At 32.0% G+C, this 22,239-nt stretch overlaps 3 protein-coding genes across 3 annotated transcripts; all 3 read right to left on the reverse strand.

The window, feature by feature from the left end:
- Positions 1–1,667: 1,667 nt before the first annotated feature.
- On the reverse strand, positions 1,668–3,147 carry LOC116005360 (E3 ubiquitin-protein ligase Os04g0590900-like). The gene has a single exon (XM_031245642.1). The coding sequence runs from the start codon at positions 2,677–2,679 to the stop codon at positions 2,098–2,100; it is 582 nt and encodes a 193-aa protein (XP_031101502.1). The 5' UTR covers positions 2,680–3,147; the 3' UTR covers positions 1,668–2,097.
- Positions 3,148–3,321: 174 nt separating this feature from the next.
- On the reverse strand, positions 3,322–5,259 carry LOC116005359. Its single transcript, XM_031245641.1, has 2 exons — positions 5,107–5,259; positions 3,322–4,266 (listed from the first exon to the last, which is right to left on the reverse strand). Exons 1-2 carry the CDS (start codon positions 5,140–5,142, stop codon positions 3,514–3,516), a joined length of 789 nt encoding a protein of 262 aa, XP_031101501.1. The 5' UTR covers positions 5,143–5,259; the 3' UTR covers positions 3,322–3,513.
- A 14,706-nt stretch (positions 5,260–19,965) lies between these two features.
- Positions 19,966–21,647, reverse strand: LOC116004921 (transcription factor MYB59-like). Its single transcript, XM_031245124.1, has 3 exons — positions 21,508–21,647; positions 21,005–21,134; positions 19,966–20,743 (listed from the first exon to the last, which is right to left on the reverse strand). Exons 1-3 carry the CDS (start codon positions 21,626–21,628, stop codon positions 20,185–20,187), a joined length of 810 nt encoding a protein of 269 aa, XP_031100984.1. The 5' UTR covers positions 21,629–21,647; the 3' UTR covers positions 19,966–20,184.
- Positions 21,648–22,239: the final 592 nt, after the last annotated feature.

A 22,239-nucleotide genomic window follows, 5' to 3' on the forward strand; every position in this document is an offset into this window, starting at 1 on the left:
CATGAGAGGAATTTAATTACGTACATTAACATAATATAGTAAATTTGTTTGGAATACTATAATATACATCATATAGTAATTTGATTGTTGGAATTTTTTTTTAATATTATCATGAGAGGAATTTAATTACGTTAATTAACATAATATAGTAATATTTTTTTTAATACTATAATATACATCATATAGTAATTTGATTGTTGGAATTTTTATTTTTTTAATATTATCATGAGAGAAATTTAATTACGTACATTAACATAATATAGTAATATTTTTTAATAATATAATATACATCATATAGTAATTTGATTGTTGGCATTTTTTTTTGAATATTATCATGAGAGGAATTTAATTACGTACATTAACATAATATAATAATTTTTTTTTGAATACTATAATATACATCATATAGTAATTTGATTGTTTACGAATATAAAATAAAAAATACGCAAGATTAAAATAGTTTGAACCATGATTGAATTGCATGGTATATTATCATGAGAGGAATTTAATTACGTGCATTAACATAATATAGTAATATTTTTTTTGAATACAATAATATACATCATATAGTAATTTGATTGTTGAGATTTTTTTTAATATTATCATGAGATGAATTTAATTACGTACATTAACATAAGATAGTAATATTTTTTGGAATACTATAATATACATCATATAGTAATTTGATTGTTGAGATTTTTTTTAATATTATCATGAGATGAATTTAATTACGTACATTAACATAAGATAGTAATATTTTTTGGAATACTATAATATACATCATATAGTAATTTGATTGTTGGAATTTTTTTTTTAATATTATCATGAGAGAAATTTAATTACGTACATTAACATAATATTGTTGTAATATTTTTTTTAATACTATAATATACATCATATAGTAATTTGATTGTTGGAATTTTTATTTTTTTAATATTATCATGAGAGAAATTTAATTGCTACATTAACATAATATAGTAATTTTTTTGAATACTATAATATACTATAATATACATCATATAGTAATTTGATTGTTTACGAATTACGAATATAAAATAAAAAAAATACGCAAGATTAAAATATTTTGAACCATAATTGAATTGCATGGTATAATAACTATAATTTTGTTTAATAATTATTACTTTCCGTACAGGAATGGAATTGAATAAAATATTTCATTAATTTCCATGTATAATAAGGAACAGAATCATATTTTGAATATTATGTCAATTTTAACCATAAATAAGGAATGATAAGGAAGGCTAACATTTTTTATAAGGAATTATTATATAATATTATGTTGACCGATTTCAAATTTTTTTTTGACTAAAATGAGCGGAAAAGCTAGCACTTCTGTTTTAATATATATATATATATATATAGATACAGATATAGATTTCCGTAAAGGTTAAAGCCAAATTAAAAGGATCGCACATTCAGTTGATTATCAATTTGGGCTATACTTGTAATCTTTGTTGATTTGGGTAATTAATTAAGCTGGTTTAGGTTGATCGATATGTTGGCTAAGCTAATTGGGTCCTGCTATGATAAAATGTTAGCCTATGATATTGGTTTAGTGGATAAGAAACTTTACTTAATACTTAATTACAACAAAAAAGATAGATGTTGGATTCCTGCCACGAATAGTAAGGTGTGTTAGTTTAAACTTTAAATAAACAAATGACATATAAATTCTTGGTAGCTTTTCAGAATCCATGTATATATACAAACAATTGTGAATAAGTGGGGAAATTTGGCTTGTTTTAGCTTTTAAAAAAAATCCATTCTAGTTTGATTTCTTTCTGACTGACATTTCTAGTTTCTTGCAATCTGCACTCTAGTTTCTTGATGTTCCTTCTCATGATTTCAGATCCAAGAACCCACAGTCCTAATGAAAGTTGAAACCTATTGTTGGACCAAATGTAGCGCGACACAGTTTGATCTGAGCTCTCACCATGTCAAAACTATAGCTAGTAGCAAAAATGCAATTTTATTTTCTTGTACTTGCATAGCACTAAGAGCCACATTTCGAAAGACAATGTGCTAGACTTGACCCTTCAGGTTTCCGCCCAACAGAGAGGCTATCAGAGAATCAGATCATAGTGAAGAACTATGCAGTGTTTGGGACTGGAGATTCTGGTAGTGTGTTGATCTCTGGTTATGAATTTCTTCTCTGGGAAGAGGCTCCAGAAATGGGAAACTAAACTCAGGCTGCACTTTAATGCAGTACACAAATGATCTGCAAAGTGGGCAGCTTGAATGAGTCTGAAACCAAGTGTCAATGCAGGGAACATGGAACACATGTGAGCAGTTGGGCAGGTGTTTTATCCACTCACCGTCCTCGAATTCCCCCAGACAAACCGCGCAATCCGAGCTGCTCGGGGAGCTCTCCGGATTCCCCTTTCGGAACGGGGTGATCGGGAGGGCGTGCACGACGTAGGAGTCGAGCCCACAGCTCATCACAACAGAAGAAGGCTCCTCGCGGTTCTGCTCATCCAACAGATGCATTTGGCCCGACGAGACTGCTGATCTGAATTGGCAGAATGGTCTCTGCAGAAGCTTGTAGTAGCTCAGCAGAAGAAAGATCATGCCCACAATTCCCACTAAGGCAATGATTGATGAATCCCAGGGAGGATTATTGTCAGTTCCTGGAGAATCAGTGGGACTTGGTGAAGGCATTGTCTGCAGAAGTTGCAGAAATAATGCAGAAGACAGTGTTGAGGTTTAAGCTATAATCCTAGTTTGTTGGAAACTCCAGAGCACAGCCACCTAGTCTAGGAGCCTTGTTTTCCTAAGCTCAGCGCGATCTCGAACGCGATCAATCCAAAGAACACAGCAGAAATGCAGACAGAAAGATTGGGAAGATCCTGAGGTCAAATGCTCAGCATAATATGGAACCAGTTCTGTTTTCATGTCACTCCAGGAAAGAACAGACAAATAATGATGGGAAATGGGAATTCTGCAAGGAATGATTAAATTTTTTGGGCTTCTTGGAGCTCTGGTGACCACAAATTACAATGAAGATAACTATGGTTTATCCTTTCTTTTGTCTGCACTTTGTGATCATCAACATGCTTGCTTTCAGCTTTGTTTGCCACCCAAAGGACAAAAGACACATCATAACTTTTAATTTGTTTTTTAGAGTGACAAGGCAAACTAACAGGCACTACCCGAGCCTGTGCACTGGGTAAACCCCGCTTTATGACCCCTTGCTAGCAAAGGTAAACGTAAACCAGTAAATCAACCTAAGTTGCTCATAAGTGACTGGCTAAAACCAGGAAGGCCAATAGATTACTACATAGGAAGTAGAGGAACCAGCTGTGAGAAACTGCAAAAACTAGACTTTCATTTGCCTGAAGAATGGCTAAAAAGCTGCAATGGAAACTGTCATAGAAGGAAGAATTGAGTTGGTAGTTAAAAGAAAGATAAAAATGAAACCTATGTATCTACCCCATAATCCCATTTACATCCCCACCCAAATATTGTCTTTTGTACAAAAATGCTTTGAGTTCTTCACAGCAACCTTTGTCGCTTTTCGAGATGGGTATAACTGGTAGCCATGTTTGAGCCAGCAGACATCAACCTCTGGCTGCCAAGACAGGATCCGAAGTTCAACATAGGCATTGACAACATTTGTGGAGACGGGCCAGGAATCTCGAAGCAAAGCTGCGACAGTGTTCTTGATGAAGCTGCAGCAGCAGCAGCAGCAGCATTATTGCAGCCCCTGATGGAAACAGGTGGGATGTGGAACGCCTTGAGCTGAGGCGGGTTGCGCCACCTGGGGAGCGGCCCTGCCACGAGCAGGGTCTGCAGAAGCGGCCCAGCCTCAAGCACAGCCTGCAGAAGCTTCCCCTTCTGAGGCAAACATTTCCCCTTCGCGAGACCCTCAATCGCCATCGCAGCCTGATCCACCATGGCACTAGAATCAACTGTACTATTGTTCAAGAGCTCGGGAGACGAAACTGCATCGAGGAAGGATTCAACGGGGGACGAGCCCTGAGTGTTGTACGTCTCGGACAGGCTGTTCGATTCAGTGACGCCCGAATTCGCCTTCGTTGCAGGCAACACAACAACACTTGCTGCTGTTCCCAGCAGCTTCTGAAGCTGATCTCTTGCCTCATCTCTCTCCTTACAAGCAACCTTCAGAAGCTCAACCAGTTGCTTCACATATTCTTTGCTCTTCCTCATCTCCTCGCTCGATTCCGCCTTAAACCTTTCCAGTTCATACGTACTGTACAAAAGCTTCTGCTTCAGCTCATCCATTGTCTGCAAATTCATCACAGTTTCAACAACTCAACAATCTTTTACAGAAATCAAACAAAACTGCAACATAGAGATTCTGCTTCACTTCATCCATTGTTTGTAAATTCATTAGAATTTCAAGAACTGAACAATTTTTTACAGAAAAAACAGAACAGCAAAACATAGACATTTAAAAAAGCAAACTCAATCAACATAGTTCATGCAAAAGCTTCTGCTTCAGTTCATCCATTGTCTGTAAATTCATCAGAAGTTCAAGAACTGAACATTCTTTTACTGAAAACAAACAAACAAACAAACAAAACTGCAAAACATTAAACATTAAAAAAAGCAAACTCAACCAATACAGTACATGCAATTAAACGGAGCCATTGGATACCTATAACCTTTTAAAAGAAAATAGAACATTGGGCCCTGCAATGATCAATTCTTGATAATATATTGCACCTACTAAGCCTTTCCACCAAAAATTGTTCAACCCAAAAAGGACTTATGACAGAAAAATCCTTTTTTTTTTGGGATGACGAGCATCCGGGATGCACTATGTAAACCCCACCTTGTGACCTTAGTCAGCAAAGGACCACAAGAACGTAAACCAGCCTAAGTTGCCGTGAATGACTGTCAAAAAGGTTAATTAGGCCACTCCCACAAGGAGTGAAACAAGTCCACATTAAGGTTGTAACAAATGCAATGTTAATTCTAAGATGAACATCACACATTAAAAAAACAACCTTAAATGACAAAACATATGATATACACCATCAATCATTGCTAAATTGAAATCAAGATTTAGTCCATTTGAGTATAAACAGCAGAACTATAAGCAAAACAAGGGGGATAACTCACTTCTTGATAACTCCAAAAAGAAGCCATTTCATCCATTTTTTCTTGCAGAACTCTGACAGAATATTCTCCCAAGAAAGGCAAAGAATCTGGAAAGAATTTTTGTTGTTTTGCTATGGCTTGTTTGGGGATGAGAGAGTTCTGTGAAAATGGTGTATAGTGAAGATTATATAGGAGGAGAAGCTGCACTCAATAAGACAAAGGGAGCCTCCCACTACACAACCACCAAGCCCCCACATGGAATGACAATATTTATTTATGGAATCTAATTTTACTTTTCATAAGAAAATGAAAAGCTCATTTTCATTTGGTTGAAACCCCAAAATTATTGAGAAAAAAAAATAATAAGAATAATAAATAGCATTCCCCTCTTTCAGGGCATTTGTCTTATCATACTATATGTAACACATTTACACGTACACTCTCTCCCTTTATCTCTCTATATGACTCTATCCATGTGTTTTGCTGCATTTATGGATTGTTCCTCTCTCTCTCTCTATAGTCTATATTATATATTAAATATAAATTTTACCATATGTACTTACCATAAAGAAATAAATAACATTTGTGGTTAAAGTTTCAGTGACACCAATTGACCTCATTGCCTCAAAAGCCTAATGCTAGCAGAGGTGTTCACAGAGGATTTTTTGAAGAGCTTTTAACTTTTTAAAGATTGAGTTTTTAGCCCTTGGGGCATGCTAAAAAAATATTACTTTGCATTTTTTTTTGAATGAAAAAAATAAATAAATTTGCATATATAATTTTTTTAAAGTATAAGTATATATGTGTGTAAAACACATGGGGTATACTTCAAATATAAATAGTTTGTCCCAAAAGGGATGAGCGAGTGAGTGGAGCATGATTCTCAATCTAGTAGATAATGAATTCGATTCTTACCAATATTCCTCTCAGTAAAATCCCATTGCACAACATTTTTTCTATAATGCACGAAAATTTTCAAGGGGAGGGTAATTTGTCCTCCTAATAACTTGCATAATAATTTGCATAACATGTCTCTCTTATATATCATGCATTCCCCCATATCCTATTTTCTTGTTATTCGTTTCAATGAGGTAGTAAAGTGTCCTCCTAATAACTTACCTTCTAGCTAAGCAATTTGTGTTCAGATGACACTTTGTGGCTCTCCTTGAAGGAAGGTTGTCAACCGATCGAATATCAGTGGTAAGGTATTAACTCTTTTGAGCTATAACAGATGGAGAAAGTATAGTTACTTCCTTGTAACAGAGTAAATAGTATTAAAAATAATATAATAATAATAACTTACCTTCTACATTTCTTTTGCATTTTTATCATGCATTTTCATGTTTTTCATTTTCTTGATTTTCGTTTGTGTGGAGTCTAATCTGCCATACGTGCATGATACATGAATGGACAAATAAAAAGTGAATGTAAAAGCAAGATGGGGTATTAGTATTTACGCGGTTTTCTTTGTTTCAAAAGTTAGGTGCTTTGAGTACCCTTTTTGGACTGCTGCAGTAATATTTCTTAAATTTCTTTATTTTGGCTTCCTTTTGTAATTCTTTAAAAAAAAAATTGTAAGCTGCAACCACCGTCTAACGTTAATGATTGGTCAACAATATTCTACATCACCAAAATTAAAGTAAAAAGGCAAATCGGCACCGCCTAATTAATTTTTCAGAATCTTTTTAGTAAAGTTTTTCATTTCTCATTCTCACAACATTTTATTGCCAATTTTAATGGCTCAATGTTTAAAGAAAAAAATTATAACGTACACGCGTACTTTTATATCTAGTATTATTATAAAGAAAATTGTGTTAAAATCATTGCCAATCAAACTCAATACAATCATTTTGACATATATTGTAGTTTTTCTTAAATAATATTTTCACATTGAAGTATTGATAGGTTATATAAAGTAACCCTAATAATTGTTTGGTAACTTCGGTATTGTATACTTGTGGTTTCTTCTTGATCACAATTCTAGTCGACTTATCGGTCTAAATATCAATTAGGCTTCCTTGTTTGAATATCAACAAGCTTCCTAGCCTTGATATCAATAGAATTTTCGGACTCAATGTCAACAGGCTTCTTGATCTCGATATCATAAGACCCCTTGGTTTAAATATAAAATGACTTATCGATCTTGATATCTTACACATTTCACAATCATCGCTACTAGACAGGTTAACTCCGTTGTCACTTCACTAATCGTCACATCAACGTAACAATTTACACATGTCATGATCGACTTGAGTGCCCAATCAATGAATTTCACGCCAGATATGTTAGCAACTTATCAACATTATTATGTCTCCATACTGCTTAGTATAAATATGACATCTTACTTAGTGTAAGGGTTGATTTCTCACACTTGTATTGTACCAACTAGAGCTTATCGACCTCATATATTTGGACTCTTAACTTCCGGACCTTAATATTACCTCTTAGATTTACATTGTGTCCAATATAACCAAGTAGCATAGATCAAAACTTGTATACCATGAATCTATTTACATCATCATATATCAACTACAAGCTAAGTATGAATAGATCAATGTAGTTATTTGACTTTTTTAAAATTAATCAATTTCAATTTTGAAGGAAGTAATTTTGTAAATGGTAAACGATTTGCTAAATTATAATTTTTATGCGGAAAATTCTAGATTTCTAGGGCAAGTGGTAAAAGAAATTGAAAGTGCATGATAAGCATTTATACTTTTAAGAGTGAATTATATATAGTTCTTGCACCATATTAAAACTTACAGAAATAATTAAGGCATTCATCTAGCTCTTTCCCCGTATATTTACTAAAAACATGCCAATTCGTATACATATTTTACGTACTATTTTTAAATGTAATAAATGAAAATAAAAGCACATACTAAATTTAAGACCAAATTTTATTTCAATCTAGTTTTTACCTAAATAGCTTCATCTAACTATTTCAATATGGGATTGACGCCCAAAAGGAATAGGCAAAAGGGTGAAACATAATTATCATACCAGAGCGTCATAAGTTTGATTTTTATCACCAATTATTTGGGTACACTAGAATTCATAATTGAAATTAATCATGTTCATAGCAAGTAGGAAGTCAAAGACTTCATGAATTTTAAGATAATTACATTTACATGGTAATTGCATTTACAGAGCTCAAATCTGAAATCTCTAATTAAGGTGGAACATATTAACGTCATCTCATTCATACTCTAGAGGTATATCGGGATTAAATTATTGATACTTGTTAATTAGTGCAGCACGCACTAGATAGATAAGATTAATTATTTGCAAGTTGCAGTATATATATCCTCCTAGGGGTTGGTGTTGTGGCCGGCGAGTGCATTGTTCACTGCCCAATACAACTGAAATCAACTGTATTACGCCTGATTTATTAGGCTATTGCCATTCTTTATATGCTCAAATATTTTTCTCCCATTCCTAATCCCTATACAAACGGCACTCTAATTAATTTTGATTTAATTACTTAAATATAATGCTAAATATCATATCTCTCCACAGTAGATAACTAATTGACTTAATACGCCCAATATAGTTATCGATTATAGTGATTTTATTCAATTTAATTTTTTAAAGATATTTACTCAATTTAATTCTAAATGACTTTTTGTGTTTAATTTAGTCTTCAACTTTGATGATTTTACATAATTTAGTCATTTTGTCAAAAATTATGTTAGTTGACTTTTAAAAATAGGATCCTAATGGTCATTTCTCATCTTCCATCCCATTTGTAATGATTCTTTCTTCTTCCCTTTATTAAGATCCACACAACAATGTAAATTTTTGTACCAAATCAACTTCAATCCTAAATAAATAAATACAGAGTAAATAAATATTTGCGTACGAAGATTTACATTTTTGCATAGATTTTAATAAGAGGAAGAAGAAGGAATCATAGGATGATAAATTATCATTAGGATCCTATTTCTAACAGAATTTTTAACAAAGGACTAAATTGGGTAAAATCATTAAAGTCGATGATTAAATTGAGCATAAAAAGTCATTTAGAACTAAATTGAATAAAATCACTATAGTCGATGACTATATTGGATATTAATTTGATCTTAAATAGTTATTGGATGCTCTAATCCAACCTTTAAATAGCTAAAATTAATTAAATGAAGCTAGCTACGAGCTAGGCTAGTCTGCCTAACGTTGCAGAAACAATTGACCTTTAGTTAACATATAATGCTTTGCTTTTGGTGCTTGATTTGTTTATGAAGCTACCTTAACTCGAAGTTTTGTGTTTTCACTTTTGGGTGAAGAAACGGAAAGATTAAAGCTGCTGAAAATAATAGAAAATGAACACCAAAAAGGGCAAAGCCGCTAGTTATGTTTAAAACAAAATTAAAGTATTCATCACTAGTACAATGTATCTACTATCTAGGAGCCTCATCGCCCATATTATACAACAATTATAACATATTGTTTACGTACATTATAATAATAATAATAATAATAACAATAATAATAATAATAATAATAATAATAGTAACTTGTTTATAATGTTTTATTTTTGAAGCAAGAAACGGAATTTCATTAAGAAAACTCAAGGATAAGAAAATCTAGAGGAACATTATTGTTCCACAACGTTCGACTCACCCGAGCCCCATAAGCCTTAGCTCTTATGTTAGTTCAGTTCTTAACTTGTTTATAATGTAATCCTTAATTAATTAAGTAGTATTTTTTAATGGCAAGTGAACCCGGAACCCCTAACGGCTAACGTATTACTTTTAGTGTGTGGGTTGTATGTGTTCATATAGTCTTATCGTGTCAACTCATTAACAAATTTATTTACACAAATGATCATATCTACTAGCAATATGACGATAATACTCGATAAAATAAATTAATTTAATTACCTATCATTCCCCTATTTAATTGACACTTAATTAAGAGGATTTAGTGTTAAGGAAGCTAAGGTATAATGTTGAAGATACATTTTGATGACTTAATTAGTACTTAGTGGTAACGAAAAGTGCATGCATGCATGCATTTTCCCGGCACAAATCCGGAAGTACCCAAAGGTCTCAACCGTCGACAATTTTTTATTCCTCCATAACCATAATATGAGAACCACAAAGTCAAAAAGATTGACAATATTTGGCTATGCATCATCACCCCCATGACACCAATCTCAAGAACAAGAGAAGATAACAAAAAGAGACACAAATAATATTCCAATCTCACATTCTCATAATACTTTTAATTAATAAAAAAAGAAAATAATACCAATTGCATAGAATATATTTTTTATTAAATATATACTGGAGGGTTTTAATATAATTATTTATTGTTATAGCATTATCATTGGATTGTTTTCAAATTTTTTCCTAACTTTTTCTTATGGGGAGGAGAGAGGAGCGGAAGAAAAGGAATTATGCTAATGAGAGGTTTTTTGTCAGTTAAAAAAAAAAAAAAAAAGGCAATGCAAGTTATAATTATGAGTGGTTGCTATTTGTGCATTTAACGGACGGGTTAGGGTGATCACCAATTACTACCTTCATTTTTTATTTTTTTTTCGTCTCTCTCCTTGTTGGCCATAAAGCTGACAAAATTCTAAAATAAATACTACACCATCATATTTTTGTTGCTCTTAAATCAATAAAATAATAAATACATATCACGGTATGTTATTATTAAGAATAAAAAGTCAATGAATATAAATTACTTTAGAGTGATTCTCCTGTGAGATCGTCTTATATATCTTTACTAGTGGGACGGATTGGATTAAGATGAAAATATAATACTTATATTGAAAAATATAATACTAATCATAAATAAAATGTTTGTTTAAGGCCATCTCCAAGGAAGTCACCAGACACCATTTTGGTGTAAAAATTTGGTGCAATATTGCTCCAAGGAAGACACCAAAATTTACACCAAAATGGTGTAAATGAATAGTGTGTCACCAAATTAATATGGTGATACACTATTCATTTACACCATGTTGGTGTGGAACTTTTTAAATTTTTTTTGCTAATTGTTTCCTTTTAAATTTTTATATTATTAAAAGTAAATTATAAAGATTTAAAGATCTCATTGAGACGTTTAAAACAAGATCAATATCGACTATAAAATAATTTAATTTTAAAATACATAAAAACATAAAATCTATTTTAAAATATTATTATTTCTATCAAAATTATATTTTTTTATTAAAACAATTAAAGTAAGCAAAATTAAAGTTTTAAATTATAAAATACAAATTATTTTAGTGCATGAATATAATTTGGTGTAAATGGATTGTGGATGAAATAAACTTTGGTGCAAAATTTAGTTTAAATGGGTTAGAGAAAAAAAATTTGGTGTATGAATATGTTGAGAATATTCCTTTTAGTGTAAAATTTAGTGTAGAATTTGGTGTTTTGAGTTGAAGATGGTCTAAATACCGAATTCTACACCAAAATGGTGTAGTAAATGATAGTGTTGCACCAAAAATATGCCTATACCAAACCAGTACTTAATTACATTACACAATTTCAGTTTGCACACACATATAGGCAGGGAGGTTAAACAAGTAAAATTAGTAATAGTATTTTTAAAGTATTATTATCTAAAGCTAGCCTACGCCACTCAAGCTAAGCTAGTGGTGGTGGCAAACAAACAGACAACACTCCGTGTTTTACCTCCTTTTGTTTCTTAACGGGTAACGATTTTACCTGCCAACTTTTATCATCATGGGAGAAACAAAATTCAACTTCAAGAATAATAAATGCTTTGCAAACACTTCAATTTATTGAGTGTGAATATTATAATAATGTTTATTACACTAAAAGTAAATTTTTTTTACTTGTGAGTTGTGATTTAAACACATCTGTTTATACTTAAAATCTCTCATCAATACAATCATATTATTTATAAAGTACAATTAAAACATAATATGTTATTAACCTTCAACACTTCCACTATGATTATATGAGTCAGAAAAGACATGCATTTACCCTTGTTTGGAGTTACATTCACATTTTTTATTCACTATAGTTTTGTCCACTCCTTTTGGTCACCTACTATTCAAGATTCCATCTATCTTCTTCTTTAGTATAATACATGAGCTATTGTTAATTGAGGCCACCTTCCCTTCTTTCTGTAATCTACCACAAATTATATTCTGTAGTAGAACCTACATTGCACCTTGCATTGTGAATGCTTATCCAAAACAACATTATATTCAGGTTATCTACTTACAATTGACATATTATGTACATTCAGTTAATCGATTATATATTTGTAATAAATTAAAAATATATAAATATAATATATTAACTGAATGGTTCATGATATAACTATTGATTATTTAGAACACGAAAATTTTCACAAATATCTTTGTATATTTGTATATAAGATATTTAATCAGTATTTACTTTTATTAATTGATTGTAATGCAATTATATATTTGTTGTGTAAAAAAAGTTGGTTTGATTTGAGATGATAGAGGGTTAGGATTGATTAATCCTACGGTGAAAATCAAACGGCGTGTCCTTATCATTAGTGGGACATTAAGAAAGTAATCAAAGGGATTAACGAAGCTAGCTTTTGTCCTATTGATGAGCAGCACATGGGCATTAGGTACAGGTCACGTGATGCGCAACCATGCAGCGACACGTGTACAATACGAAGAATTTCAACACTAGCGCAATGCACATGCCATTACGGTTAATAGAGTACGTAATGTAATAAGTCGGTTTTGTAGGTAGAACGTGCCTCATGCTTCTAACTATATTCCTCAATACTAGACATAACAAACTTTGGGAATCTCTATTGTGTCTAACCACACCTATGTGTTTTCTATTAAGCATAGTTACATATGTTGTCGGGATTGTATCGAATATTATTATCAATGACTGATCTTTATGATATATGTACATATATATAATTAGGCAAAAATTTATGTAATCGAAACTGTCTCACAAATCTTTGTCCTTGAGATGAATTGGGTCAAGATGAAATGTAATACTTATACTAGTAAATGTAATATTAAATTATGAATAAAATGTTTATTACTTATATTGAAAAATATAATATTTTTAAGGACAAATGTAATACTTTTATATTTTGATGTAAAAGTATTACTTTTTTCATCAAAAGTATATTATATTTTCCCTTATAAGTAACAAATTAAACATTTTATATTTTGACGTAAAAGTATTACTTTTTAAATCAAAATATAAAAGTATTACATTTGTCCTCAAAAGTATTATGTTTTCCCTTATAAGTAACAAATTAAACATTTTATTCTGATTTAGTGTTACATTTGCTAGCATAAATATTGCATTTACACATTATTGAATCGACCCGACCCGACCCACATACGAGGTAAGGATCCGTAAGACGGTCTCACACAAGTGTAACCCATATAATTATATGATAATTGACATATGAGAGAAAAGTGAGAATTCATCATTCTAATTTTTGATCGGGATCGATGAGAATATCAAGAGCTCTAAATTAAAATAAGAAAAATAGTGGTGAAAATTTTATAATTATAACTTTAGTACACCGAGTTATTACAAAGTACACTCAATGAAGCGTAAAAGGGCAACAATTTGAGTGTACCATTTTGCATATCAACAGATACATGTTATGGTATTGCGCAATACACGTTCAAACATAAACACCAACTTCACCTGAACATGTATGTGCGCTCGTGTGTGTGTGTGAGTAATTATATATATGTTTGAGTTATGATGAGAGATCAATGTTATCCCATCCATCCCATGAGTTAGAACATTAAAATTTAGATCATTGTACAGTACAATATACTAATTAAACTAATATTTATAGAAGTATAACAATAATAGTCGTACAAAAAAACTAAATAAGACTATTAGAACCGAAGTATATATATACACGGTAGTATAATGTAAACACCAATAATTGTTATCCGATCCGTACTTGCTAAAAAGACATATCCTTGTTGATTTTTAGTGGGCTTTCGAGTTTTGAACTACTTCATTAAATCTACCAATATTAATTAAATTAGACCAACTAAATCATGTCAATTACCATTATATTATTTCAACGAAAATTCGATGGAGGATGTATTTCGATTCATATATCACGGCGGGGTTTGATTGAAGGGAGCACAGTTGGTCTGCGAGAGGTTTTGGTCTGCAGATTTGTCAAGAAAAATTTTCACACAGCACAGGCTATACCTAGATGTAATATGTACGTGTGGACTAAGCTTCTTTTTAAGAAACAAAGATATTGCAAACCTTTTAGTTGCCTCCCATCATTAAAGTTTCCAATGTCCCAAACCTTTTTTAGGAAAAGACAACATTAAATTGTCTGAGTCGTCATAGGATTCCTTGCTAATCTAATCAACACATGAAATTCTCCTTTGTTTTTTCACTCAGATTCCAACTTGTCTGCCAATCTATTAGTTTTGAGACTCAACATTGTATACTTCTGCACACAAAAGAGTCCAATTTAAACTTAAACCCTTAATTTTTGTGGCAAGAATCGAACCCCCACTATACCAGTTTTGCATCCACACACACGTTATTATTATTATTATTATAACCCAGATTTTCTAGTTTTGGTGAACTATATCCTAGACCTCATGAACCCGCCCAAACCCATGACAAGGTAAATAGATTCTATCTAACTTCAAGATCCACACCAAATTGTACCTTTCTACACACCAGGAGCCCAACCCCAACTAGAGACCAAATTGGTGGAGCTCATATCTAGATTGTCCGAACCCTACTTTGTCACTGGAAATGAATTTTAAGTGTGGTTGTTCATCCGCCAGATTCCTCATGACATGAGCTTTTGCTCATCATGGAGCTATATTTTTCATTAGAGATTACAATCCCTTGTACCATTGGGTAAAATTATTCTTCAACAACAAGCATCATGCATGTTGATTATGTTGCATTATTGTACCTGCAATTTTTTAAAATTATTAGTTTTTATAGTACCACATGTAACATTACCGTAAACTAATAATTATGTTTTGTACTTGATAAAACGTTTTTCTCCTTTTTTTTTTCTTCTACAAGTTTATTGAAGTATATAAATAAGTATATAATACCGTTAAGTACGTAAGGTATATGAATTTATTTGGGGAGTGTAGAATGGAGTGGAATCTTGATGGTTGAAATAATAGCAGGGGTGGTTATATGGCGGCCATGAATGGCTTCTGGTGTGGTCAAAGTAAAGGGGGTTCATGAAAAGAAGTCTAAGAGGTGATTAATTGGATGAGACTTGTGGGGACAAAGGTCGGAACAATCCATTTTCATGCCCCACTTTGAACTACAAGACCACCTAACAAAAAATGGAGGGAAAAAAGAGGTGAAATAAGAATTTGGTTTTAGAAAACGCGGTAAGATAAGAGAGTTACGGTTTTAAAAAACGTGATACAGAAGTGACGGTGAAATTGTGATGGTTAACATTATTTTTACTAAATTTTTATCCTGCAATTAGGAATAATAAACTGCTCTAATCACAATTCATCTAAATGATCTTTCACAGAGCAATTGAAACAATAAATTGCCTTGATCTAGCCATTCCAATTAATTGCTCGTACAAATGCACCCTAAGAAATTTGAAATTTGATTTTCTTTATTTCAAAAACAAAACTTTTCTATTAATTTTCTTTTTATGTATCTTAATTATTACTCCCTCCGTCCCATTTTATGTATCTAGTTCGGTTAACGAGGCTTGACTAAAGTGATTTTTATTCAATTTTTTATAATATTAAATTTATTATTAATATAAAAAATTTTATATATTTAGAAACTACATTAAAAGTACTATTAAACACAAAAAATAAAATTTAAAAATAAGTAAAAGATAATAATTAAAATAAACAAAGAGGAAAAAGTTGGTTTGACCAATGGATAGTAAGTAAGACAGATAAAATCAGACAAAGGGAGTATTAAATAAAGTAATAGATACAATTGCACTATTTTATTTTTACAGAGATGATAGATTATTTTTGTACGAAACCCTAGGTAAATGAAAAAAGTGTATGTTATAGAGTTATTATGGTAAGCCAAAGTCAAATAGAAAAGCCTTTAATCAAAGTTCTTCCACCTACAACAATCATATTGTGTTTCTCAACTGGTGTAAATTGGTGTAAATCTAACTAGCTTGGTTGATGTCTATGCATAATATAATTACTTATTATGACAAGGCTTTAATTATGGCCATCATAGCTTAGGTATAGATCAGACTTTCTATTACCATTTTAATTAAACACAAATAATTTTTTTTTAAACATACTACATTTTGTATAAAAATTTGTACTATAAATTTAACTAACTAACTAGCTTTTCTCAAACTGGTTTTCAAAAAAAAAAAAGACTCTCAAACTTTATATGAAAAATAATTAGGTTCATGAACTTTAAAAAGTTGCAATTAAACACATTAACTTTTCAATTTGATGTATTTAAATGAAATAGCCGGGTACCTAAAAGAAACCGGTAAAATGTTGACGTGGTAATAAATAAATTAAATTAAAAATATTTATTAAAAAATCGGATGGAGAAGCGGGGGGAGGGGGTGGGGGTGGGTCACCGAAAAAGATTAATAGGCGTTAGAAAAAAGGTTTACTACTGTAACCATTATATTTTTTTGTAAAAGGAATATTTGTTATTTTATTTTATTATTAAAAACTGACACATCACCTTGTTTTACCTTTTAGTTATCAGCCTGAAAATTAACTTAATTGTAACACTTTGACAAATTATCAATTTAATTGCATCAAATCAACGAGTTGATGATGTTTTTAATTGCACATTTTTTAAGTTCAGGGACCTAATTGCTTATTTGTAAAAAGTTTGAGATTTATTTGACCACTTTCTCTAAATTATATTATATTAATGATGATAATATGTTAACTAGTATATATTCAAAAGAAAATGAAGTTTTTGGTCTCCTAATTATAGGATATGATACGATAGACATCATCTACAAATATAATTTCAGCCAATAAGATATAATATATATCGTCTACCAATATAATTATAGACACCTTAAATTTTGATCTCCTATTATTAATATAGTGTTGTTTTTCCCGTTCTATCAAAATGAAATCATTAGTGACAGCTAATTTCAATCTCAAAACCTCATTTCTCATAACAAAACCGATCTCTATTTGTTAGAGAAATAGATGAAGAAGCTAATCAAAGGAGATAAATTTTAAAAATGCCGGCTACATTTATTTAAACTCTCATTTTTTTTTCTTTAGTTGGTAAATGCATGTCATTACTAAGAACAACAAGGCCAATGATATGATTTTAGGACTTAAGAAGTTTTTGTCTTTGCCAAATTGAAGCAAAAATAGAAAAGAAAAAATTAAAACAAAAAGACAATGTGCTCACCAATTGGCAATAACTTAAATGTGCCAAGCAAACACATCACACATGAATAACAAGCGAACGTGGAGATAACCCTATCCAAATTGTTGAATTGGTTAGACGGCTGATTTGATAACCAAAATGTTACAAATTTGATTTTCAATGAGAGCCACATATGGACTTTAATTTCTTAGTTTGAGTTAGTCAGTTTTAAATTTTTCTTTGTAATCATTTTATGGCTAGAATTATAAAATGAAATTTATATATTACACACTTTCAAATAATGATTATAAATTTCTCTCGTCATCTGAAATAATGATTATAAGTTTCTCTCGTCATCCGAAAAAAAGAAGGCAAGCGCACATGGATTGGTCAAAGGTCGCTCTTATGCTGCAGGAGTGGTCAAAGGGTACACATTCATTAGGATATGGACTACATTAACTTCGATAGATACTGAAAATTTTGACTTCATTGTACCCTCATACCAAGGCAATCTCTACCTCTCTTTCTACTTCAATTCTCTCTCTTTTTAACTACTTCGTACCTTAATATGTTGACTAGATAATGGATATTTCTTTAAACCCATCAGACGTGGCAGATTTATACCAAATTTAATTCATTAGGATAATTCAATTTATTTTAATTTTTAATTTTTTTTATATAAAAGGTGTGATAATGGGCCAGTGGCATAGCACATTGGGGGATTAATATCCATGGAGCCCAAACGTTAAATCCGCTTCTAATTGGACTGCTTCAATTTCCAATTCAAACTCTTATGCCTTGTAATATATAATTATATCTTAAATATTTAGATTTTGACAATTTAGTACTAAAATTTTGGGTCTTGTAATAATTTTATTTATTTATAATAATTATATCCAAATATTTAAAATTCAATAATTTAATACTAAAGTTTTGTGTCTTATAACAGTTACAAGTATAATATGTGACTCAAGAATAAATTTTTAAAAAAAATCAGAAATTTTCGTGTCTTATGATAATTATTATAATTATAATATATGACTCAAGAATAAATTTGACAAAATCCAAAATTGTTGAGTTGGCTATTAGGGAAATGAAAAGCTAAAGATTTATTATTATTTTTTTAAAAAAATTGAATTCAAAAAAACCTAAAGATTTGTGTTTTTTTTGTTACACATGAGGTGTCTTGAGCAGACCCTAACTGTACGAGGCACCTCCAGACCAGCCCAATTAAGGGACAAAATGCTTGCTAAATTTTTTTTTTTCATACAAGAGGAGATTCAAACTCCAACATCTCTTAAGAGACAATAGTATACAGCCACTCACACCAACCAAGCTGGTTAAAGAATTGTGGTTTTTTTTTTTTTTTTTTTTCATTCACTAACCAATAAACATTATTTTAATGATGTACCAAAAACATATATTATTAGTTGAATCTCCAGCATGGGCCCTAAAACCTTATTATAATTGGGTAGTTTAAAGATGTGGTGCCAAATAATGCAAAGGTTCATTGATATTGGAGAGTGAGGCCCATCCCATCACCAAGTACTAGTGGTTTCGTGCCACTTGCCAATTGTCATAGTGGACATAAATTTAACCATCAAATTGTTTAATTGGTTAGCCAATTTAATTATTTATTTGTGATTTATGATCACTATGCTTTGGAATCAACTTTCTCTCTCTTTTCTGAGGGGTCAGAATTTGTGACATGTGAGATGATTTCATACCAAATTAAGAATTAATGTATTTATAAAGTTAGTGTGCTCTTCGTTTTAAGCATGACAAAATATTTTTAAAATAGCAAGGAGTGATCAATACATTTAAAACTTGCTTCTAATAGCAAGCTTAGGTGGATTTCAAACTCTCTGCTGTAAATAATTTAGAAACTGAGCTCCTAGAGTTGGACTAAAGTTAGGTTGGGCTCCTCATGCATTGGGACCAGTACATAAAATTTAGTAATTAGTTCAGTGAAATTGTGTTTTACGAGTTATAAAAAAAATTAAAAATGAAATATAATTTATTCCTTCCAATAATCTTGTAAGCATGCATGTGACTATATTTATTGTATTGATTTCTATAATACTTTAGTACTTAGTACTTACTTTCAAGTTCCTTAATCTTTATACCATTAAATTTCCAAGTTTGTCCTAATAATCAAGTTTTGAATCAAACATATTATTAAAGTAACTTAAGACACGTAACTCGATGATGCATTTCACGTCAGCTACCAATAAAATTTTAGGTCAATAATAATACATGAGTCAAACTTATAATTGGAGTTAATAGTTAATACCCGATTTGATCAATCGACTATTAGAATTTCATTACTTTGGTTATCGACTTCCAAACTTGTTCAATTTCAATTCATCCTCAACTATGCAATTGTTAACCAAAATGGTCCTCAATTAGGACTATTTTAGATAAAAATTGCATAATTGGGAATAAAATTGAGCAAGTTTGAAAGTCGAGACAAAAGTGGTGAAATCCTAATAATCGATGATCAAATCATATATTTACTCTTTATAATTGCTATGTAAGTATAAAATAAGAAGTGATTTTGCATCTAGGTAGCTCATAGTATGAAAACAAGAAAAAGGAGAAAACACAACGTGAGATTGTGAGATCGAGAAACTAAAAAGAAGAGAGGGTAGAGTTTGATCATCACAACATGATTACATATACATACATAGAGTACAAGACATTTAAGGTGGTGAGGACAGACCACATCGGCGGCGTAGCGGGACCGGAGACGGCAACCGGAGACGACAAAGTATGAAATAATATACTAATATAATTAGCCAGTTAAGAATGTATTATGTGCAAAATCTAGGTTGTTGTCAAACCAGGTGTAAAACTGATCGCTAACAGGCGCCACCATATTTCTTTCATCTTCTTGGTAATCATAATCCATCGTCCACACTGAATAATCATCCCAAATTGCAGATCCCATCACGCCGCCATGACCACTTTCTTGATTTTCCGGCGACTCAATAGCTTTCCATATCTCATCCATGGAGTAAACCTTCACACCGCCGCTCATCTTTTCTCCTCCGTTATCGGCGCGTGGCGGCGGCGGCGGCGCCTCCACGAACCCTCCGGTATCGTAGAAGCCCCTCTCGTTAGCCCCCACTACCGGCGCCGGCGTAGACTCCTCCCCGGCGCTGCCGGAAGAAGAGGAGGAAGAATTCGACAGCGCCGGAGATGCGGATGACGAACACGCGCCGCCGCCCTTCTGGTGCTGCTTCTTGTCCTTCTTCTTCTTGTCGTGAGCCTCTTTCCTCATCTGCGTCCTCCAGTAATTCTTGATCTCATTGTCCGTTCGCCCCGGCAATTTCCGAGCAATTTTTGACCATCTGCATACAAAACCACCATGTTTCATCTTCTAATACCAAATTCACCAATTAATCACAACCCAATCAAATTGGTCCTTAACTTAGTAACTACAAGATCAATCTGATCAGAATATTAATTTAGTAATAATAACATTACAAGTTTAACACTCAACTAGAGCTGTCAGGACGATATCGAATTTATTCAAAATTTTGAAAATTGAATGATTTCTTCTGTTTCAACTAAAAATTTAAACAGATAATGAAATTGATATCGTATCTTACCTGTTGCCCAATTTGGAGTGGAGTTCAAGAATGAGGCGTTCTTCATGAGGGGTCATCTTGCCGCGTTTGAGCCCAGGGTGGAGGTAGTTAACCCACCGCAACCTGCAGCTTTTTCCACTTCTTTTCAAACCTAGCAAGCACCAACAACATAAGTGATCATAAGAGAGGCAAACATATGACAAGAAACATGGGATTAATCTATGCAATAACGCTACTGGAAGAGTTATTCCCAAGACTTGATTGGACTAATCAATAATGCTTTCTAGAGAACTGTTCCTGAGACTAGCTTGATTGGACTAGTCAGTAAAGCGGAACTTGATTGGAATAGTCTCGTATTGTAGAATGCAAAAAACATATGCAGTGTGTATATATGTATACCTATTTATCTTGGCTGTGGGCATGGGAAAAAAGATAGATAGAAGCCAATTATTGTGCATGTATATATGATATATGATATACCTAGTTTATTTTTGGTTCAATTCTCCCGCCAAAACCTTCCAAACCTGAGATTTTGGACAGAAAATCCCACCGGCGATCGCCAAACAAGTTCACATAAAATGCCAGCTGAACATCCTCGTGTTCAGTCCATGGCCCTTTTCTCACTTCTTCACTCACAATTCTCATTTTCTCTCTCTCTCTCTTACTTTACGTTTGTGGTACTGCAGGTATCTGAGACTACTAGGCCGTATTTATACTAGGAATATTATTGTTCTGTAATTCTTTGTGCTGTTCCTTTATAAAAAAAATTAAGAATTGGTTAATCTTGACCGTCCAAGTGGGCTCACTAACCATGGGCATATTATGCAAGCCACTATGTATAGCACTCATGGAGAAAATAACCCATACATAAGGCCAAATTATTATGTGTACCGTGGTCCACACAGCTGTGTAAATTACGATCTGAAACGACGTTATTAAATTTTATGAGTTAGAATAATGTACATTATAAGTTAGAATAATGTACTTTATATGTTGGAATAATGTACTTTATTTGTTAGACTAATATACATTATGTGTTAGAATAATGTATATTATGTGTTTTAAACTTCTGGGGGTAAGATAATGTATTTTATGAGTTAGAATTATGTATATTATGCTTTAGAATAATGTTCATTATAAGTTATAAAAATGTATGTTGCAGTGGATCGCGTAAAAATAAATTATACAAAATTATGTTGTTTTTTTTTTTACCGTGGTTCACACAGCTATGTGAACCACGGTCCACGCAATAACTA

This window comes from Ipomoea triloba, chromosome 14 (assembly GCF_003576645.1).
Source record: "Ipomoea triloba cultivar NCNSP0323 chromosome 14, ASM357664v1".
In the NCBI taxonomy this organism is placed as follows: Eukaryota; Viridiplantae; Streptophyta; class Magnoliopsida; order Solanales; family Convolvulaceae; genus Ipomoea; species Ipomoea triloba.

Excerpts from the sequence above, each read along its gene's own strand:
- LOC116005360 (XM_031245642.1), bottom strand. The coding sequence starts at position 2,679 with ATGCCTTCACCAAGTCCCACTGATTCTCCAGGAACTGACAATAATCCT.
- LOC116004921 (XM_031245124.1), bottom strand. The coding sequence starts at position 21,628 with ATGAGAATTGTGAGTGAAGAAGTGAGAAAAGGGCCATGGACTGAACAC. Across the intron at positions 21,135-21,507 it reads TTTTCTGTCCAAAATCTCAG|GTTTGAAAAGAAGTGGAAAA; the intron begins GTTTGGAAGGTT and ends GGTGCTTGCTAG. Across the intron at positions 20,744-21,004 it reads CACTCCAAATTGGGCAACAG|ATGGTCAAAAATTGCTCGGA; the intron begins GTAAGATACGAT and ends TTTTGTATGCAG.
- LOC116005359 (XM_031245641.1), bottom strand. The coding sequence starts at position 5,142 with ATGGATGAAATGGCTTCTTTTTGGAGTTATCAAGAA. Across the intron at positions 4,267-5,106 it reads CTTTTTGGAGTTATCAAGAA|ACAATGGATGAGCTGAAGCA; the intron begins GTGAGTTATCCC and ends ATGAATTTGCAG.